At 31.6% G+C, this 15,954-nt stretch overlaps 1 protein-coding gene across 1 annotated transcript in view; it reads right to left on the bottom strand.

Moving 5' to 3' along the window:
* The window catches only part of LOC104733690 (beta-galactosidase 4-like), a 4,702-nt gene continuing 2,419 nt past the window's right edge, over positions 13,672–15,954 (bottom strand). The window contains exons 8-16 of the mRNA XM_010453255.2: positions 15,825–15,909; positions 15,629–15,747; positions 15,381–15,542; positions 15,108–15,283; positions 14,900–15,009; positions 14,699–14,808; positions 14,488–14,598; positions 14,284–14,394; positions 13,672–14,197 (exon numbers count right to left, since the gene is read on the bottom strand). Coding sequence (XP_010451557.1) covers positions 13,889–14,197; positions 14,284–14,394; positions 14,488–14,598; positions 14,699–14,808; positions 14,900–15,009; positions 15,108–15,283; positions 15,381–15,542; positions 15,629–15,747; positions 15,825–15,909 — 1,293 coding nt within the window. The 3' untranslated portion in view covers positions 13,672–13,888. The remainder of the gene's footprint in view (positions 14,198–14,283; positions 14,395–14,487; positions 14,599–14,698; positions 14,809–14,899; positions 15,010–15,107; positions 15,284–15,380; positions 15,543–15,628; positions 15,748–15,824; positions 15,910–15,954) is intronic.

Genomic DNA, 15,954 nt, shown 5'->3' with positions numbered 1-15,954 from the left:
TCCAAACAATTTGGACTTAAAAAATAAGAAACCATGTGTTATATGTGTTATATAACACATATGTGTTATATGTGTTACGAATATATGTGTTATATGTGCTAATCTTTAGGGTCGTGTGTCTCTAGCTAGTGAATAAGATTGACTAAGAAGAAGATTCAAACGATATGTTAGATTTGTTAATTGATTTTTAACCTTATTCACACGTTCATGGGTGTATGACATGTGTCTCTAGCTAGTGAATAAGATTGACTAAGAAGAAGATTCAAACGATATGTTAGATTTGTTAATTGATTTTTTTATCTGGTGCAACCTTATTCACACGTTCATGGGTGTATGACAATATGACATAAACATAAACTTCGGATATTAAGTTTACACATTATTGGACTTTTTTTTTGGGCTCAACAAAAAATGGGTTCCGTATGTCCAATTTGAAGTATTTTTAGACACAAAATAGTATTTAGGTCAGGTTTCATCTGGCTTTGGTTCATACTGCCAATTCAAACGTTATAGACCGATCATTTGAAACTCGAATTCATCCAGTTGAATAAATTTCTTGATATCATCAATGGTTTGATCTCCTCATCAGAAAATTGGAAACTAATGATGTAGTCTTCATGGATTTAATTTGATCGAGAACCTTCAATGGTTGCGTGTTCGATTTCATTTTTTCTCCGACATTCCTTCCTAAGCCTATTTAATATTGTAAAGCCACTTCAGCTATGGAACTCAGATCATGTTCTTTAAACAACAAAACACACAAAATTATTTTAGTGACCATTAGAGGTTCCAGAGATACCAATAATAGTTTACATTTTTTTCTTCTAAAATCGGTAATCACTAATCACTAATATATGTATAGTTTTTATTGAATTTCAATTTATATAATTTCAAAAATAATATAAGAATCATATATGAGAAGAATTTAAAACAAAGGAAAAACAACTCAGCAATAGCATTATCAAATGCGTGCACAAACCCCAAAAGAGCTCACTCACTGAAACTATAGTTAACAATTTCTTTAACATAAAAAATATAGTTAACAATTTCACACGAAGTAAAAAGTGAATTCACTGTTTAACCCAAAATGAACTAACAAAATGAGACGGTAAGTTAGGTGTCGATCCCAATCACGGTCCCTCAGCTAAGGTTTTCAATGAAAGCAAACGGTCCCTCTGAAACAATAATAAATTCATCTAACTAACCAAGTAATTAGAAAAAAAAAAGTGATCGATGCAACAATCCAATTCCGATTCGCCTAGACTAAGGACGTCTTTTGCTTTCTTAAGTTACAGTAACAGAGAAAAAAGCAAACGAAAACTAAAAAGAAGACAAACAAAGGACACCACAGCCAAAAAAAACGTGAGAAGCAGATTCCTCTCTATACCTAAGACCATGAAATACAGTTTCATTGATTCAACTACCGTAATTGATCTCTTTCTAAAATTAAGCTAAATTGTAAGAAGGAAAAAATAGAATAAAAAGCCTCTAAATCTCAGGATAAAACATATTCCAAAGAATTTGGGGAGAGTAAATAAGAGGAGAAGAAGAAACCTCAAGTACAAAACAGAGAAGAAACCGCTGAAGAAAGCTCTCCGAAGGTTGACGATCGGAGAAGAAGACTCATGAGTCATGACTAAAAGAGGGAGACAACAGCATAATCACTTCATGGGAATCGGATGAGCTGCACCTTTAAATTCAACGAGGAGAGTTACCCGCACGCTTGTGCGGGCAGGAACTGAATAGAAAAAAAAACTAATTTAATTCTTTAAAATGTTAAGTTAAATTTTTTTTATATATTAAAAACCTGTTTAATTTTTTTTTAATTTTTATAGTAGTTCGTATGTTCAAATATAAATTATTTTTTATAAGTTTCGTATTAAATATTATTTTTCACTTTTTAAAATAATAAAATGAATAGTTAATAAAATGTTTATAGTATTACTCTACATATGCAAAATATAAATTGAAATTTTAAAGTCCATTTTTAAAGTTTAATTGAAATTTTAAAGTCCATTTTTAAAATTTAAGCCCAAATTGACCGTAACAAAGTTTTAAATGAACCAAATACAATTGTTACGGTCAATTTTAATTACCTTGATATAATAATTTGGGATAATATAATATGTAATTTCGTTTAGACCATTAAAATAATATTTTAAGTAACCCATAAATATACTTCTATTTAGACTATTGTATTTGGTACTATAAACATTCAAAATTATACTAAAGTTTGCATATACAAAAGTTCATTAAGCCACCGTATCTTCATTTCTGAGTCCATTCTTTATGACTGAATCCCTGAGCTCTCACTTTGATGCTCCATCACATGGTTTATGTAATAACGTCCAACAAACTTAAACCTGTAAATATATAAAGTGTATGAAACAAAATTATTTTAACATCATACATAATCATATATAAAGTGTNATTTAAGCCCAAATTGACCGTAACAAAGTTTTAAATGAACCAAATACAATTGTTACGGTCAATTTTAATTACCTTGATATAATAATTTGGGATAATATAATATGTAATTTCGTTTAGACCATTAAAATAATATTTTAAGTAACCCATAAATATACTTCTATTTAGACTATTGTATTTGGTACTATAAACATTCAAAATTATACTAAAGTTTGCATATACAAAAGTTCATTAAGCCACCGTATCTTCATTTCTGAGTCCATTCTTTATGACTGAATCCCTGAGCTCTCACTTTGATGCTCCATCACATGGTTTATGTAATAACGTCCAGCAAACTCAGACTTGTAAATATATAAAGTGTATGAAACAAAATTATTTTAACATCATACATAATCATATATAAAGTGTATAAAGTTATTTTTACATAATCAAATCTTACATAGCCTGGTGATGCTCCAGTTCTGCGAACTGTGGTTTTATAAAGATCTTCGAATAGGCCAATGTGTTTTCGATACATGGTGCACCTATAAACATTTGCAGTTTAAAGTGAATATATTGGTTACCTTATGATGATTATATCAGAACTATTTTATGTTACACACCTTCATATTCTCCGACTTTCACAAACCGCATTACACAAAATAAAGGTTCGGATTTGTATATGAGATGGCACCCGTTTGATTGCCATTTAGACATGAATTCAGAAGTGTAGTTGTCTTTGACACGACATTTTACAGTTTCATTCATACATGTTTATCAAATTAATAAAAAAAATTTAACAGAGACAACTTTAAAACGTAACTGTCCTTAAGGTAGAGTAAATGTCTTTTACCTGCCATTCAACAACGTGAGAACATTATTACTATTATTGGCACTCTCAGGTCTTCTTTTATCTTCCACATCTACTATATATACACTCACAGACATCTAATTTGGGGAAAAGACGGAATTTAGCTTTCCAAAGTGTTGCAAATCTATATTTGGTAAAAGTTTAANATCCCTGAGCTCTCACTTTGATGCTCCATCACATGGTTTATGTAATAACGTCCAACAAACTCAGACTTGTAAATATATAAAGTGTATGAAACAAAATTATTTTAACATCATACATAATCATATATAAAGTGTATAAAGTTATTTTTNCCACAAAGCTACAACAAATCCTATAAAAATTCTAGATTCCCGAACACAAAGTTACAATTAACTATACTCACATATTGTACCATATCAATAGTAAATTAATTAACGAAACACTTACCGAAAGATGGGATGGTTTATTTTTCCACGATATATATCATCCAAATCCTCGAATCAAAAGTAATTCTTTGGACTCAATTGTTGGACCAGCATCATAGTGGTGTCATCCGTGAATTTAATTTGATAAGGATGATGAGTATTCCTCTCATTCAGGATTGGATTGATTACTTTGAAAGTTCTAATATCATACCATTCACCATCGTCAATATATTTCTGGATTTTGGCGAGTGTATTTGGTAAAAAAGTAGTTTCGATTGTGTTACTCTTCACAGTTTAATAACAATTGTGTAGGAAGTCGTATATATAAGAATTGTTAAAAATTGAACTTTAAGTAAGAATGATGTTCAATTAACGACACTAACCTCTACATCCACAAGAAGCAGTACTATTTTTGTAAAGAACTCGCTGATACTCTAAGAATGTAAGACCTTGGCGTGTATACGCCAATTAGTTCTTCCGGGAAGAAGATCAATTAGACCTTAACCTTGGCGCTAATCGAATCTCATGATTTTCTCCAATTAGGGTTTTTCCTGTTTCTTCTCTATTATCGAAAACGAAAAGGGGATTCCAGATTTGTAAGAATACAAACAGTCACGATTAAACGTTGCGTCTTAATCATTTTAGTGTCTCACCTTTTGTTTGACTATTAAATATTTTTAATATTTATTATTATATATATAATTACATATTAAAGGTAAAGTTTGTAGTTAATATATATGATGTAAAATTATATATACATTTTATGACACAGCTAACAGTTATATGTTTTCAAACAACATTGTTGAAACCAAATAAAATATAATCATGTGAAATTTTTTAATAAAATGTTCTTAGACCATCTACAATGTATTTATCTATTATTTTATATATAGAATAAGTCAAAATTAGAAAATGGTTTTCTCCAATGTGAAAGTCTATATCTGACTATTAAATAGAGGTAGTGTTAAAGATATTCAAAATCACTTTATTTAAGTGAAGAAATATAATTCAAGTCTAAATATCCAGAATAATTATCCAACTACAAACCATAATTATACAGTCTCAAATACCTCTTTGAAAACAACATTAAGTGTTTTATTCTGGTATTTCCCATCTTTATCTGTAATTAATACCTTTAAGCATTTTCTGGTTGTGACTCGAGAGAAGGCAACATAAAGCTGTCCATGTGTGAAAACCGGTTTCGGTAGAAACAATCCAACATGTTCTAGCATCTGACTTTGACTTTTGTTTATAGTAATTGCAAACGCCACGGTAACAGAAAACTTTCGTCGCCTCATACGAAAGGGAAACTTTGCATCAGGTGGACTAACATACATCCTAGGGATAAGTACTTTATCACCAACCTTTTTTCCTGTCACGATTCTTGCTTCGATTACATGATTGGCCATCTGAGTAATAATTAACCTAGTACCGTTACACAAACCTCCCTTAGGGTCTATATTCCTTAGCAACATGACAGGTGCTCATATTTTCAACGTTAAAGCATGACTTGGCAATCCAGATACTTGTATACTGTTTAGGAAATCCTGAGTGTAGATCATATTATCATGAGNCAAAATCACTTTATTTAAGTGAAGAAATATAATTCAAGTCTAAATATCCAGAATAATTATCCAACTACAAACCATAATTATACAGTCTCAAATACCTCTTTGAAAACAACATTAAGTGTTTTATTCTGGTATTTCCCATCTTTATCTGTAATTAATACCTTTAAGCATTTTCTGGTTGTGACTCGAGAGAAGGCAACATAAAGCTGTCCATGTGTGAAAACCGGTTTCGGTAGAAACAATCCAACATGTTCTAGCATCTGACTTTGACTTTTGTTTATAGTAATTGCAAACGCCACGGTAACAGAAAACTTTCGTCGCCTCATACGAAAGGGAAACTTTGCATCAGGTGGACTAACATACATCCTAGGGATAAGTACTTTATCACCAACCTTTTTTCCTGTCACGATTCTTGCTTCGATTACATGATTGGCCATCTGAGTAATAATTAACCTAGTACCGTTACACAAACCTCCCTTAGGGTCTATATTCCTTAGCAACATGACAGGTGCTCATATTTTCAACGTTAAAGCATGACTTGGCAATCCAGATACTTGTATACTGTTTAGGAAATCCTGAGTGTAGATCATATTATCATGAGCACTTTTATCTGACGTTTCAATACTATCAGAGTTAAGATATCGTCTCTCCTCACCTGTAAATAAAAAAATAAAGATGGAATTTTAGATATGTGATATCTTGTTTTTTGTTGGGTTTTAAGCCTTGTTTTTGGTTAGTTTTGTTGCATAATCTTGTCATTCTAGGTTGTTTTAGGAGCATATGCATCTAGTGTGCTACCTCTCAGGTTCTTGGAGTAATATCATCACATTTGGAGCATTTGGACTTGTTTTCATGCAAAGAAGGAAAGAAGAGTGAAGTGGAGAAGAGGCACTTGATCACCACCATCAGCGGCCAAGACCATCGGCCAAACGGAGGCCGAGTGAAGCAAGCGATCAAGACCAGCAGCCAAACACAAGTCGATGGAACGGGAGACACACTTGATCGCCACCATCAGCGGCCACCTCCCGCGGCCAAACCTTTTCCACTTGAAGCCAGCGGCCACCTCCCGCGGCCAAACCATGCCTGCGTGAAGCCATCGGCCACCTCCCATTGGCCAAACCTTGCCCGCGTGAAGCAAGCGGTCAAGACCAGCAGCCAAACACAAGCCGATGGAACATGAGACGCACATGATCGCCACCATCAGCGGCCACCTCCCACGGCCAAACCTTTTCCGCGTGAAGCCAGCAGCCACCTCCCGCGGCCAAACCATGCCCGCGTGAAGCCATCGGCCACCTCCCATCGGCCAAACCTTGCCCGCGTGAAGTCATCTGCCACATCCCATCGGCCAAACCCTGCCCGCGTGGAGCCGCCAGGCTCCTCACTTGTTTTAGTTTTGATCCGGGTTTAAACCGGTTTGAACTGGATTGACCCGGCTCCCTTTTATCCTTTATCTTATATTCTGTTTAGCAGCCACTTAGGGTTCTTAAGCTTATCTACTCTTGGTTTGTTGAATGATTGAGTACTTCTAAGTTTTTAATAGCAATTTCTCCTTTAAATCTCTTAATCTATAATCTCTTATTATGATTTCACAAAGATCAAACTCTTTCCTTTGTGTGATCATGATGATGAGTGAGTAGATCCTTAGAACATTGGGCTAGGTAGATTAAGGAGATAGATGATTGATCTTTGATGTCTAAGGCTTTATTTATGTGTTTCCTATCTTGATTAGTGTTAATAATGCTAGATAGCCTTGATCATGCTTGAATCTAGACATTAGGATTTCCATGCCCATAAGATGTTTGATGAAATTTCCGAACCAAATTAATCAAGAGCTTTGTATTTCTAGCCAATGGAAATTGATGATTAGGGTGCTTAGTGGTATTTAGACTTGTTCTTAATGCATGCTTGCCTTGTGATTGCCTTTGGAAATTGTTGATTATCACTTGATTAGCATAGGAATCTCTATCATGGAAATGAATTGATTTGCATAAGTGTTCTTAGCCATAGGATTGTTCTTGATTGTTGCTTAGACATCTAGGATTGGTTAGCTATCTCCCAAGTCAATTACCTTGCCTAAGGTTCACTTGTTTAATCTTGATTTAAAGTTTGTTGCTAGTTGTGTTCTGTTTCTTTGAGTTTGCATTGTTTGAATTGTCTTGTTTTCTTTCTTTGAATCAGTTTGTTAGTTAAGATTGTTACAAAAGAACCTTTTCCTGTTTAAGAATAGATTAAGCATATTTGTGTATTCTTAGTGAGTTGATTAATGCAAATTGTAGATTGATAATTTAATTGATAGAAAAATACTACATCAATATGTATTTAATATTAGTATTTTCTAAAATTATCACTTCAATATCTATATTCCATATCCTATTTAATTTGCATACCTGGTAGCTTGCTAAACATAATTTGATTTATCTTATCAACATCACCATTTCTTGGACTTAGAATAGCTCTTTCCCTAAAGAACGCTGGATCAGTTCTGCTTGCAAAATTTTCACCTTAGATTTCTGTAACGATTGCTTGAATAGGATTTCCACTTGTATTCATTAATAAATCATCCGGAATTTCTATCTCCACATCTCCACTATTTGTTTCGTTGATTTTGCCATCCCGATATCAAGAAGCCACTTTGAAAAAGTGGCGAGAGCACCCGCATCCATACTATTATGTGCCTTGCCAAGTCTCAAATTTTCGGTAAGTTTAAGAACCTTACAACTATTCCAAAGAACAGATGAGTTGATAGATGCTAAAACTGTTGCTACTCTTCCTCCTTCTGTAATAACATGTAGAATCTGTCTAAAATCACCTTCTACCACAACAACTTTACCTCCAAAAATCTGGTCACACCTCACGATATCTCGCAAACTCCTATCCAAAGTTTCGTAACAAAGCTTGTTCATCATTGGAGCCTCGTTCCATATTATGAGCTTTGCTTCTCTAATTAAGTCAGCAAGATCAGATTCGGCATCGATCGTACACACATAATATTTATTAAGATTGATTGGAATACCAAATCTTGAATGAGTCGTTCTACCACCTTCCAAAAGCAAAACAGCTATACCACTTGAAACAACATCCAGAACAATATTACATTTAGACCTTAAATCAGCACCAAGAATAATCCACAAAAAAATTTTCCCAGTACCACCAAATCCATGAACAAAAAACATACCACCTTTGTCGAGCATTATATATTATCTAAACTAAAAATGTACTAATTATTGATATATACGAATATTAACATATGTTTCTATATATCCTCTTAAATTTTTAAAAATATTTTTTAAACATATGTTATTTATCTTTCTAATTGTGAATCTCTAATACAACTTTTTGAGATTTACTTTCTGAAACTTCATCAATATCTTATTCTGTTATATTTCCATAACCTTTCATATCAATATCGGATTATAATTTAACAATTGTTTTATTTATATAGTATTGATCTGATAAATATATCATAATTATTGTTACAAATAAATTATATCAAATTATAATTTAATTATTTATTAGTAGTTATATTATTAATGTACTTTTGGTTGGATCATCATATCGTAATCATTATTAAAAAGGTAATTTTATTGTGTTATCAAAACTAACACTCGAGAAACTAATGAAAGTGATAATATTAAAAAAAAAATTGAATTTGAAGAACATCATGATCATAATTATAAAATAAAAACGAATTTGAAGAACTCAAGAACTGGTTTAGTATTTCTTTTTTTTCTAGTTAACATGGTACAATAATAAGAGTTATATATATATATATATATATATATATATAACATGTAGAAGATAAGTTTTAACATTTGATAATATTATGTTTCCTCAAATTTCGTATTGAATATTTACAATATTCAAATTTACCATTAAGTTTTAAATATAAAAAAATTTGTTAGCATAATCGTTAATGTTCAATTTCCTCAATTTTCGTATTGAATACTCATACTATTAAATTTGACCATTTATTATTAACGTATTATCGTTCTTTTTAGAACTTTAATTTATTTTTAAATAGTTTTACTTTTGGGTTATAGGAATATAGGGAGTTTCCCGCACTCTTGTGCAGGCAAAAACTTTTTAAAAAAAATTATTGTCTAAACTTTTTTATGATCAAACATAACATTAATTCAATTCTTTTATACGCTTTTATGGGCAGATATATTTTTAAATAATAGTTCAACTAATTTAACAAACCAAAAGGTAAATTAATTATAAGACTAAAAAAGATTCCAACAGAAATGTAAATGGAAAAGAATTATCAAAAGAGAAGCCATAATTTAATCTTCAATAATAAGGAACGGGAGTAATTTTTCTAATATAAACATAAAGTAACATACTTAGGGGAGTTACCCGCGAGCATACACGACCAAATGTTTAAGGCTAACAAAATTGACTTCTAATGTTGTGATTGAGCGCCTCTATATTGATAGCTTAATATCCAAGTCAAACCTTCATACTTATCTATAGAAATTTTAAAATAGAATTTTTAGAAAAAAAATATTTACAAAAGATTTAGCATTTATCTTCCATTTTTAATAATTTTAAATGGGATATGATTATTTTAATCCAATTTTTTCTAATTTTATTTTTAAGAAAGAAAATTATTCTTTAAAATTACTCGTTTTTATTTTCAATATATATATATATATATNAAAACCTAGATAGGCGTTAGATGTTTTTTAGGGACAAAGCTAAACGACATCGGTTTACTTGGAAAATTCTGAAAATAAAATTAACGGGCTACCCGATAATATTTTGCTCAAACCCGTTAATAATCGGGTCTTAATGGGTCTGCCCGTATAAACCCGTTTATTATTGTAGATTTTTTAAGTGGGTTCAGATCTAAAAAAATAAGCTAGGCCTGTTTAGACCCGCGGGCTTAATACCCATTTTAACATCACTACTCCTAAGTCGCTATCTTTATCAGAGTTCGATTTATTTAGATTCAATTTTTTCATATATATTAATGGTGTTTAACTAGGATTCAATCATGTCTCATTAATATTATTTATTCTGTACAAACCTATAAATAATTTAATTTCACAAGTATATATATATATATATATATATATATATAATTGTTTTATTTGTTCATCCACCTAATTATAATTGTCAGAACATTTTGTCTTATTTAGAGTATTTGTTCCTCCTCTTGGTAATAAGAGTATCCAGCTGGAAAAATATGATTTTTTTCGGAGATTTACAGCAACCCTAAGAGATTTTGTTGGGATTACAAACGATTGTATTATCTCTTCAAATTAAATGGATATTTGTAGTATATCCTCTCGAGATTTTCAGTTCAAACCGTCATAATTATCTATAGATATTTAACATTTTAGAAAATAGAAGTTTTCATGAAACAAATATTTACAATAGATTATAGTATTTATTTTCCATTTAAAAAAAAATTAAATAAATGGGATATGAAGATTTTGTAAAACGAAGGGATCATCGGTTCTTGTTTGCGAAGAAAGAGTAAAACGGCACACAACTCAGAAGAGAATAATAAAGCGTTAGAGCCAATGACGAAATAGAAGGAATCAAAGAAGAGAATGCTTAAAAAAAAAAAGAACAGAGCAGAAGCAGTGGAACTAAAAACACGATCAGAAAAATAGAAGAGATGCGAGAGACTAATCCATATATTTATAGACTTACGGTTTCCATCAAAGTTTCCTTTTTGTTTTTTATAATTTATAATTTCCTTTTTATCTAATTTTCGTTTAAAAAAAAAAGTGAAACAAATAGTTTGTAGAAATTTAATATTTTTTTAAAAAGGGATATTCTCAAAGAAATATTCCCAATATATTCAAGTATTTATCTTCTAGTACTTTTAAATTATTAATCAAAATGAGAAATTTACAATTTATTTTATATTATTTATCCATCTAAAGCAATTTCAAATAAACAATAATTGTAAATTGTTACAAAAACGCTTCTTAATCTTCCTTAATCTTTTTTTTTTTTTTGAAAAACCTCTGAGATATGAAGTTCTGAATTTAATTCATATTCCTTTCTTCTTCTTTCTATCAATTTAATAAAAAAAATGACAGTCACAATTATTCTATGATTTTTTTAAAAATAAACAGAATTATAATTGAAATTCCATCTTCTTTCTATTTATTCAAGAGGGGTAAATAATTTATATGGCACAAAGATTATATTATTATTATTCAAAAAACAGAATTATAATTTAAATATATTTGTAAATAGAAAGAAATCCAAAGCATACACACATGCTGTTAAACTTTATAAATAAACAACTTTTAAGGGCTATCGATTGGCTTGACGTAAGCACCAATTCGATTAAGACATGCCATGCCATGGAACCCAACAATCTTGTGACCTTCCATCCCCAACACGAAGGATTCGCCCACATACTCATAATCTTCTTCTCCGTTTCCCAACACTTGATATGGTATACCCTTGTTTGTCTTGAACTTAAGCATCGTTATGTTTTTGAATCCGATCAGTTCAGTCAATTCACGCGCTATTCCATCGTTATGTATTTGACCGTAGTGTCCTTCAACGGATGTGATGTATTCATCTCCTAACCAAAGCTTAAACTACACCAAACATAAAACTATATTAACATTAAAAAGTTCATTGGGTATAATTAATTCGAGAAATAGAACAAATACCTCTTTGATATCATCACCTGGGATGATCTTCACGTGATCGTTTCCATTTACAGTTTGGTACTGTCCGTCGGCGTATCCGTTGACGTACTCGAACTTGGCCGACTTCACAACTGAGTGTTCGCTTGATATACTATTATCTTGTAAACACCTTCGTGGATCCCATCATCCCACTCCTGGCAACCAGAATCCACACCAACTTAATTATAATTTAAATCTATTTGTAAATAGAAAGAAATCCAATTTTTTAGAAAATTACCATAAATTTTTATGAATATAATCCACCAAAATTTTTCTGCAACTATAACATTAGAAGAAAAAAACATTAGCATCAATATTATTTTTTAAAATTAAGGATTCGGGTTAACAAAATTTTTAATAACTGAATTTCATTATATTCGGTTTTATAGATCTACAATTATGATCATCCATGAATTTACCTAAAAAAAAAAATTAAGATTTTATTTCAAATTACCAAAGAAGAAAATAAAATATAAAGAACAACAAAACATACATGTTTTAAAAGATGAAGAAATTGCTTGATCTTGATTTCCAAACAACCACTATGAAAAGAGAGAATGAAAAATTAGAATCCGATGAATCATATAAAAGACCAAGATTATAATTCAAAATAAATTGGGCACACATATTATATTATTAAATAGAATTATAATTTATTAGGCACACATATTATATTATTTTTTTAAAAATAGCATTATAATTAAAATCTACTTATAAATAGAATGAAAAAAGTTTTTAGAAAATTACCATAAATTTTCCATGAATATATTTCATCATAATTTTCTGCAACTATAACATTAGAAAGAAAAAAAAATTAGCATCAATTTTATTTTGAAAAATGAAGGATTCGGGTTAACAAAGATTAATACCTGAATTTCATTATATTCAGTTTTGTAGATCTACAATTGTGATCATCCATGAATTTACCTGAAACTAAAAAAAAAAGATGATGAGTTTATTTCAAATTGCCAAAGTATAAAAGAAAATATAGAGATCAACACAACATACATGTTTTCAAAGGTGGAGAAATTGCTTGATCTTGATTTCCAAACAACCACTACAAAAAGAACAAAAAGAGAGAATGAAAAATTAGAAATCATATAAAAGACCAAAATTTTAATACAAAAATAAATTTGAGAACATGATAATAGTTTAGGTTTTTTTTTTTCCTTGTTTTTGAGTTATGGAGGATGGTTAGGGTATCTAGTATTTATAATAGTAAACGACCTATGATTTTAGGGTTTTGACTAAGACGGTGTATTCTTGACAGATTTTTTTTAACAAAGCCCATTTAGATTTTTTGCCTTTTTTTAAAAGAATTTTGACTTTTAATTCATATATTTTCATAATTGATTTTTTAATAATTTTTTTAAATTATAATAAGGGTAAAAACGTCCAGATTGGATTCTCATTAATGGCAAATTAGTAATCTTAAGTCTGAGGATGAATGTGGTGCGTTTCAGCAACCTAAATAGAGAACAAAAGCTTGTCCGAAAATTTTTTAGGGGTATTTTTCATTAAAGGCAAGAGAGGTCAAATTTTGTGAGATTGGCTGTGAGCCCTCTCGACTTCTCCTTTAATATATTAGATTTTAATTTTGTTCCTTTTTCTTTTTTTCTTTTGTTTTACCGATGGCTGTAGGTTTTTTCTTTGGACTTATATCTTTTTGGGTTATAATATATGAGCTTATAAAACAACAAAAATGATATTGGCCCACGGAATTTGTAAAATATTAGGCTGACGTGGATAATCTTAGATGAGAGAAAACTCTGCTATTATATATATGATTTCTGGTGAATTTTATTTAGTCACTGATAACCAGTAGTAAAAATATACATATACAGGTTGTATAATTCTTGTAAAAACTGCACAATTTCATATATTTTCTTCTAGCTCCGTCTCTATCTTCAAAGCAAAGCCAGAGAGAGGTATACAAACAAATCAAACCAGCTATGTTCTGTCCTGAAAACTCGGAATCAGAAGAAGCTGTTTTCATGTTCTTTTCACCAATGAGATTCCATTAGGATCACCACCCCATTCTTCAAACACAACTATAACGTTCTGAGGCCTTAGCCATGAACGAGGTACATGGTACCATCTTTGTGAAGCTTCACCACAGTTACTTAGACATTTCTTTGCGTCGTAAGTTCCAGCGTAGTTACAACGTCCGCAAGATCCTTGAGCTTTATAACCAGGCCAGTGACGTCCAATGTTTCTACCATTTATCCAAACTTGACCTTTACCCATTGTGTTCATGTCTAAAGCCAATGGTTCATTTCCTGCTGGTGTGGCAAAAGTAGACTGCAACCCAAACAAAAGATATTAGTTTCTCAAATTTTCATTGTTTCAAATCTAGACATGATATTAGTCCTTGTGTTTTGTCTTACCTTGTACCAGGTCAATGGTTGCCTCTTTACCACAAATGCTCCTTGAGTCCATCTTACAGAGGAACTCTCTGTGTTGGTATGAAGACTCAAAGCTTCACCCTTTACACCAACCTGTTCAAATCAAATTTTAAAAACATTGTTATGAGTTTAAGTTTGTTACTAGGAAACTCGAACTTAAAGTTGGTTTTGAATTTTAGGGAGAACCTTATAGGACCATTTCCATTTCGACATGTCCCATGTTCCGGAGTTAACTCCCTTGAGTGTGACCGGACCAAGAACTCCTTTATTCCACTGTTCGAAATGCGTACCAACGTTCTGCAAGAAAACCAAGAACCACAAAAGCTCAGAACCTAATGATGTTCTTGGCACTAAAATTTTTTATAAAGAGAGCTAGAGTATCTCATCAGGAACTAACCGGGAGACCAACTACAACACTCAACAGAGCAAGCTTGTTGACACCTGCATGTAGTTTAATCTTCTGGCTAAATGTTACTCTCGTGTTCGCTAGTGTTCCATAAGCACTTCCTAAAAACAGAGAAATACCAACAATGTTGTCAGCTTACAAACACTAAACAACACCGAGACAAGAGAAGCTTCTGTTGTTGCTATTTATTACCTGAAAGCTGCCCATTGACAAACACATGAACAACATGTCCAGCTGACATAACGGTAAGAAGCGGGAAATCACCAGTCGTCAAAAACCTCTCACCAGCACCAACTGTAATGCTGAGTAAAAATACCCGTAAACAAAAACAAACTGTGATTTTTCTTTTCTAAGATTGAGACAAAAAAAACTAAGAGAGTTCTGATGTTGGGATACTTACTCAGTTAGATACCAGAAATAGTCAGATTTGTCCCAAGTCATGCTTAACTGTTCCACAAGCCCGTTTCTTGCAAACGTGCCAGCTTCATTCGCAGAAGGAGCCGCTTCACTGTATGATCCCCAAGAGAATCCGGTACCAGTAGGAACCATATTCCTGTGTATGCCTGGTGCATTAACCTGATTATTCAAAAACACAGAAGTGTCAATTCAATCTAAAGATTAAGAAAGATAATTTTCTTTTAACAAAATAAAGTTTTCTTTGTTCTGTTTTTACCTTTGCAGTGTTGTAAACCTCTGTTTTGCAGTCAGGTAAAATACTAACTGACCAAGGAGGCAAATCATACGGGAATCCACGGAACATAACTCTCGCTGCAGATTTCTCATCTTTGTTTGATAAAAACGCAGCACAAGAGGATTTAGACCAGAACACATGAGCCTGAAAGTAACATTCAAAAATCATAAGGTTCCTTTCTCAGTTGAAATTTAACATAACTACAAGTTTTAATAAGATTTGATCTTTACTTCTTGTTTAGCTCCAAGCGATGTGACAGTAGCATCAGCAGAAACCAAAGCTGGCTCACTTAGTTTGATGGCTCTATGCAATGCTTTCAAATGACTATACTTTGGTTCTCTTGTTAAGCCTTTTTGAAGTAAACAGAATCAGATTAGTATATCTCATTCAGAGAGATTTCATTATGTTTTGAGGTTTGGTTAGTACCGTATTCATCAAGAGGAGCGTCGTAGTCATAGCTTGAAGCCATGAACTCGCCGGCTGTTCTGTCGAAATTTGTACCTCCATGATACTATAAAAAGATATATATATATATATATATATATATATATATATA

Source organism: Camelina sativa, chromosome 2, assembly GCF_000633955.1.
Source record: "Camelina sativa cultivar DH55 chromosome 2, Cs, whole genome shotgun sequence".
NCBI lineage: Eukaryota > Viridiplantae > Streptophyta > Magnoliopsida > Brassicales > Brassicaceae > Camelina > Camelina sativa.
This window is presented reverse-complemented; position numbering and strand designations above follow the sequence as displayed.